Genomic DNA, 6,044 nt, shown 5'->3' with positions numbered 1-6,044 from the left:
GGTTTAGTGTCTGCCTTCAGCTTGGGTCATGATCTCACTGTCCTGGGATCAAGTCCTGCATCTGGCTCCCTGTTCAGCGGGGAGTCTGCTGTTCCCTCTCCCTCTGTGCTCTCTTTCTCAAATCTTTTTTTTTTTTTTTTTAAATCCCATCTCCTATCTCATTTCTTTTCTCAAAATTATTTGTTTCTCCATACGTGCCTTTCTCTATTAAGATGGACTATAAGCCCCAAATTCCTTTTTTTTTTTTTTTTTAAGATTTATTTATTCATGAGAGACACAGAGAGGCAGACATAGGCAGAGGGAGAAGCAGGCTCCCCACAAGGAGCCTGTTGTGGGACTCGATCCCAGACTCGGGGATCATGCCCTGAGCTGAAGGCAGACACTCAACTGCTGAGCCACCCAGGCGTCCCTAAGCCCCAAATTCTAACCACCTTTCTAAGTCATATTTTTCTGTGAACTCCATTGGATCTGAATAAAAATCTTTCTTTCTCTCACGAATCTGTCTCTTGTCAGTTTAATTCACAGGCCTCCCTATTCAAAATCTAAGAGGACAGAGATAAGTTCTTCCTCTCCTATAAATATCTGATTGATGCTAAAGAGAAAAGCTTTCCTTTAAAATAAGTGAAAATTGGGGTTCAGATTTTACCTAAAATCTTACATTTTAAAAATGCCCTAAAAAATAAAATAAATGAAAAATTAATGAGCTTCAGGCACCCCTTCTTTGTGGAGTGATGAGGATCATTGCAGTGAGTAAGGTTTTGACAAGAATTGGGTAAGAGTTTGGGGGCAGTTATGGAAAATGGGCCTTTTTAAAAAGCCCCACAAAGATTTATATAAGCCACTCCAGTTATTACCGTGGCTTTAGAAGATATGTACCCAGGGATCCCTGGGTGGCGCAGCAGTTTGGCGCCTGCCTTTGGCCTAGGGCGTGATCCTGGAGACCCGGGATCGAATCCCACGTCGGGCTCCCGGTGCATGGAGCCTGCTTCTCCCTCTGCCTGTGTCTCTGCCCACCCTCTCCTCTCTCTGTGACTATCATAAATAAATAAAAATTAAAAAAAAAAAAAGATATGTACCCAGAAGAACTCTTTTTTTTTTTTTTTTTTTTGGGCTTAATAATTTATTAAAAATTATACCCCTAATTTTCTCTGGAGAAAAAGGAACATTATAAACAAGGGCATGAAACAGACTTCAAATCAAGACTTATATCAATACTCTGTTCTTGCTTAAAAATACGATTTAAAAAATTAAATTTCAAATATTTTCCACTTAATGTGGGTTAAAAAATACAATGTTTATATCTGAAATATAAACTAGTCATTTATTTTCATTCATAATATAAAGTGGTTTAGGTAAGGTTTACTTTTCCCAGTGCTCAAAGTTAAATAGGAATTGTTTTCTATATCTAGGAATTATAATGGTAATATGAAGTATAAGTTTAATTTTGAACTAAAGCTCAGAGATTCCATTTAAAATGTGTATGAAAATACCTAAATAAAACAAAGGCTTTAATTTTTATTATTTTGCAATGATAGTAAGTTTACTTTTTCTAACATTAGGAAAAAAAATCTAGCCTCCTTTATCAACATAAAACTATTAAATAATCACAACAGAATTTTTTATATATAACTTAGGAAAACAGTTTCACATGATACACTCATAACACTCAATTACAATCCAGAAAGAGACAATCTCCCTGAAACAGAAAGAAGTTCTTTCTTTTTGTCACCTCCATTCCTTATATATAATCTTTATTTCACATCATTTACATAGAAGTATTTATCACAATCTGACAGGTAGATAAAAAAATTTCTGCCTTTAGAACTCATAAAGTAAATTTACTCAGTCTTCTTAGTATGTTTCTTTTTAACAGTATCTGAAGCAACAGCTATAGGTTTTGAGGTCGATGAACCAGTACCATTAAAAGATGATTTTGTTTCACTTTTCTTTTCACATGATGAAAACTGCTGCTGCCAGCCAAATAGCATCCGACCCAATGTATCCTCAAGAGGAGCAAAAAGCACAGTAGCAGTCTCTGTAATCATCATGGTTATCTTTGTGACCACAAGAAACATGGTATAAAGGAACATAAGGTTATGCCTTGATACTGCCAGATACTTCGTGTGCTGGAATGTGAAGATAATTGACCCCAGTAGGGTCACCTTGGCAGGGTAGGACATCTTCAGCCATTCATCAGCTTCTGGTTTCCAACCTCCTTTTACCAACTGTTCAAAATTCGTGATGATGCTACCACCTGCACCTACTATTTTCCAAGTTCTGGTCACTTCTTTCATTCCCGCAGCCAAGAGTTGAACAGGTAGGAAAGAATAGCCCTGGGAAACTAGGTCACATGGGCAAAAAAATGTAAAATACCAGATTGAAGATGCCAGTAATATATTAGTGTTGTTTGCAAGAAACCTCAACGGAGGCTCTGCAAGCAACACACAGGATAAAATTCCTCCACCAAAGCAATGGAGCATAGCAGTAAACCAGCTTGAAAAAGGGTTCTTCCGTGCCACCGCCGCAGCCCCCGGCTGACGCTTCAGCGCCATCACGGACACCAGGTAGTGGGCGATGTCAAAAAAGGGGAACATAGACGTGCGAGAAAAGGCAAGGGTCAGCTCATCCCACGGAGAGTCCATGACGACGACCGACAGCAGCAGCCGCAGCAGCCCCGGCGACGGGTTCCTGCGGTGCGCGGCCAGGGTGGGGGAGGGGCCGCCGCCTCGCGCCCGGGCGCGCCGCCTGCGGGAGCCCCCAGAAGAACTCTTAATTTGTTTTTTTACTGGTCTTTACTGGGAATTATGTTTCTATAAAACAGCCATTGATGGCTGTTGGGTGTCATTAGGCCTGCTAGTTTTCTGGGTTGAGGCAAAGCATGCCCCAGCCAGCTTGGATGCGATGTTCTGCTGCTGTCTCTCACGTCCCTGATAATGGGCTCCTAGTTGCTCGACTTCAAATCCGTGGAATAGTTTCCATGAATACAGACCTCTGTGTGTGTGTCTTGAACATCCCCGTATGGTTCATTGCAAGGGAAGCAGCAGCCTCTCATTAGCTCTTGTGCATATTGGTTGTGATGGATATTTAACAGCACATGCGAGGGAGTCTCCCAGCTGTACTTAAGTGTTTTAACAGAGCCACACAGAGCAAACCGAGGAAGGGGCTGCCAGACCAGAATTCAGTTCTATAAACTAAGATCCTGTAAGTGTAAATACCGGATTCTAAGGAAGTAGAGTAATTAAAAGCCAATTTTAATAATTTTTTAGGGCAAGAGAAGCTTGAGAATGCTTCCTTTTTTTCAGATGCAGAGCCTATTTATAACCTTATAAACCCTAAGCACTCCTCCAACATCCTTTCATATGTATTAAGATGCATCCAATATTCTATATGGGATGAATTTTTTTGCTGGAAAAAACTTTTAGGATCTTTATAACACTGCTTTTGAAATTAGCTGTGTCATTTTGTGGTATCTGAGCCTTTAGAGCCCAAATGATAAGATCTGGTGCCATAATGTTTTGGGATAAAGGATTCTCACCTCTGGGGCTCCTCTTACCATCTTTTGTAAATCCCACACCATTACAACCCTTAGACTTGGCCGGTAGGGTCCCTACCCTGGGTCTTCTGCTCTACAGGCCCTACCTGGCCTCCTCCACGATGCATATCTTTATGGACAAGGAATACACCAGTCTTAGGGAACTGCCCAACCCAAATCCTCACCTTCCTCTCAGACCTCACTCCAAGTTCTGGGACTCTGGAATTTCCTTTCCAACCATCCCCAGTCTGCTTCCAGTGCTATGTGGGCCTCTTCACTGGGTCTGCCTTCTGGAAGGTGAACCATGCTCCCTGTGTATGTACCCCCACCCTAGGGGGATAAGTAGTAGTTTTTTAGGGGTGTACGCATATCTAGGCTGTGGTGTCCACATGTGTGAATGCAGGATGGAGACACTAGTGGTAAGAAAAAGGAGTCAGGCCAGAGGTGGGAAGTTGGTTTCCCTGTGCTGGCACATTCAATATGGAACTCTAAGGCCAAGTCTGACAATTTTCAACTCAAACCTGGTATATTTTTCAAAGTAGGAGAATAGAAGATATTTTATTTAATAGTCTATTTGTTTGATTTACACTTTGAAATACTTAGGCATATGGTATGAAGGCCTCCACCTGTGTTTCTACTCCAGTGCCCAGAAATCTTAGGGGTAGGCCTTTCCCACAAAATGCTTTACACCCACTTCGCTAAATGTTTAGTATCTTGAAATGTCTTAAACTTTTGGGTTTTGTTTGGGGGCTTTTTAAATTTAATTTTATTTATTTATTCATGAGAGACACACAGAGAGGCAGAGACACAGGCAGAGGGAGAAGCAGGCTCCCTGAGAGGAGCCCCATGCCAGACTTGATCCCAGGACCCCAGGATCATGACCCGAGCCAAAGGCAGATGCCCAACCACAGAGCCACCCAGGCACCCCATTAGGGTTTTTTTGTTGTTGTTGCTGTTTGTTTGTTTTGGTGGCCTTTACAGGGAGACCTCAAATTTTTTATTCTCCAAAATGAACTTGGATACATACATAGCTGAAGAAAAACTATCTTCTGCCAAAGTCTTCAGTGGGATATACAACACAATAAAAAGAGTTGTGGTAATTTCATAGGTCATTAATTTCCCCTTCAAAAATGTTTTTCCAATTTAAAGACATTGTGGTAGAATTTTATTTGAGGAAGAGATGGAGAATAAGATAATGGTACAATTTTTTATTTTTTTAAATATTTTTTAAATTTATTCATGAGAGACAGAGAGAGAGAGAGAGGCAGAGACACAGACAGAGGGAGAAGCAGGCTCCATGGAAGGAGCCCAATGTGGGACTCGATTCCGGGACTCCGGAATCATGCCCTGAGCTGAAGGCAGATGCTCAATTGCTGAGCCACCCAGGGATCCCTGGTACAATTGTTTAAAGCATCCCCTCTTTGGCATACATTGCTAAATATTTAAGAACAATATCACTTTAACTCTCTACAATAGCTTTGTAAAAATAGATCTGTTATCTCCTCACTTTATTTTTTAAAAAGATTTATTTTTATTTATTTATTTATGATAGACCTAGAGAGAGAGAGAGAGACAGGCAGAGACACAGGCAGAGGGAGAAGCAGGCTCCACGCCCGGGAGCCGGATGTGGGACTCGATCCTGGCACCCCAGGATCTCTGAGCCACCCAGGGATCCCTTATCTCCTCACTTTAGAGAGGAGGAAATACTTGATGGATTTGGGCTGGAGCCTGACATCCTGGGAGTGACTAAGAGGGGCCTGAGAAAGGAGTGTAAAAAACCAGCTTCTTTCTCCAGTGGTAGGGGCTGGCAGTGGATCACATCCTACTTCCTAAGACTTCTAACAGCTAAATGCTGAAGGGAAGTCAACAGTAGTGAATTCAAGCTAGCTCAGGGGATCTCAAGGAGAAGCAGGACAGCTTGCTTGGAAGCAATTTCAGAAAGTGGGTGGTGACGGTGGTTGAGAATGATATAAGAGATTATTGCTTTTTAGTGAAGGGAGAGGCAGGCACACTAAAGGTCTTGTTTTCAGAAGTACTCTCCTACATTTGTAGTATGGCTTTTAGACAAAAGTTTAGAATGTCCCACCGGGAGGGGCTCTTGTGTGGCTCAGTTGGTTGAGTGTCTGGGTCTGGTCCTGTTTCAGGGTAGTGGGATCCAGCTCCATGTAGTGATCTCAGGATTTGTAGTATTGGTCCTGAATGGGGCTCTGTGCTCAGCTGAGATTCTGCTTGAGATTCTCTTCCTTTCTCTCTCCTCCTGCCCCTCCCTTCACTGCTGTCTCTCTCAAATGAGTAAGTCTTTTTAAAAAGGCCCACAAAGATTTATAGAAGTGAAAATCTGTCTCTGATGGTTTGATTCTCAAAGGAATGCTGTTTTACATATTAAGGTTATTGGGGAGGGGACATGATTTTAATATACAGAGAATTTTTTAAGAATGTAAATGGAGCAAAGATTTAAAATTTTTTGGGAACTGTAATTAGTCTATTTCAAATATTGTATCACCAAGAGCAA

At 41.6% G+C, this 6,044-nt stretch overlaps 1 protein-coding gene across 1 annotated transcript; it reads right to left on the bottom strand.

Annotated features, from left to right (window-relative positions):
• Positions 1-1,294: 1,294 nt before the first annotated feature.
• On the bottom strand, positions 1,295-2,754 carry LOC112646540 (trimeric intracellular cation channel type B-like). Its single transcript, XM_035715686.2, has one exon. The coding sequence runs from the start codon at positions 2,640-2,642 to the stop codon at positions 1,839-1,841; it is 804 nt and encodes a 267-aa protein (XP_035571579.1). The 5' UTR covers positions 2,643-2,754; the 3' UTR covers positions 1,295-1,838.
• Between the last annotated feature and the right edge of the window lie 3,290 nt (positions 2,755-6,044).

This window comes from Canis lupus, chromosome 5 (genome assembly GCF_003254725.2).
Source record: "Canis lupus dingo isolate Sandy chromosome 5, ASM325472v2, whole genome shotgun sequence".
NCBI lineage: Eukaryota > Metazoa > Chordata > Mammalia > Carnivora > Canidae > Canis > Canis lupus.
The sequence above is the reverse complement of the archived record's forward strand: the minus strand, read 5'-3'. Positions and strand labels throughout refer to the sequence as shown.

Bases quoted from the DNA above. Each gene is read 5' to 3' on its own strand.
- LOC112646540 (XM_035715686.2), bottom strand. From the start codon at position 2,642: ATGGACTCTCCGTGGGATGAGCTGACCCTTGCCTTTTCTCGCACGTCT.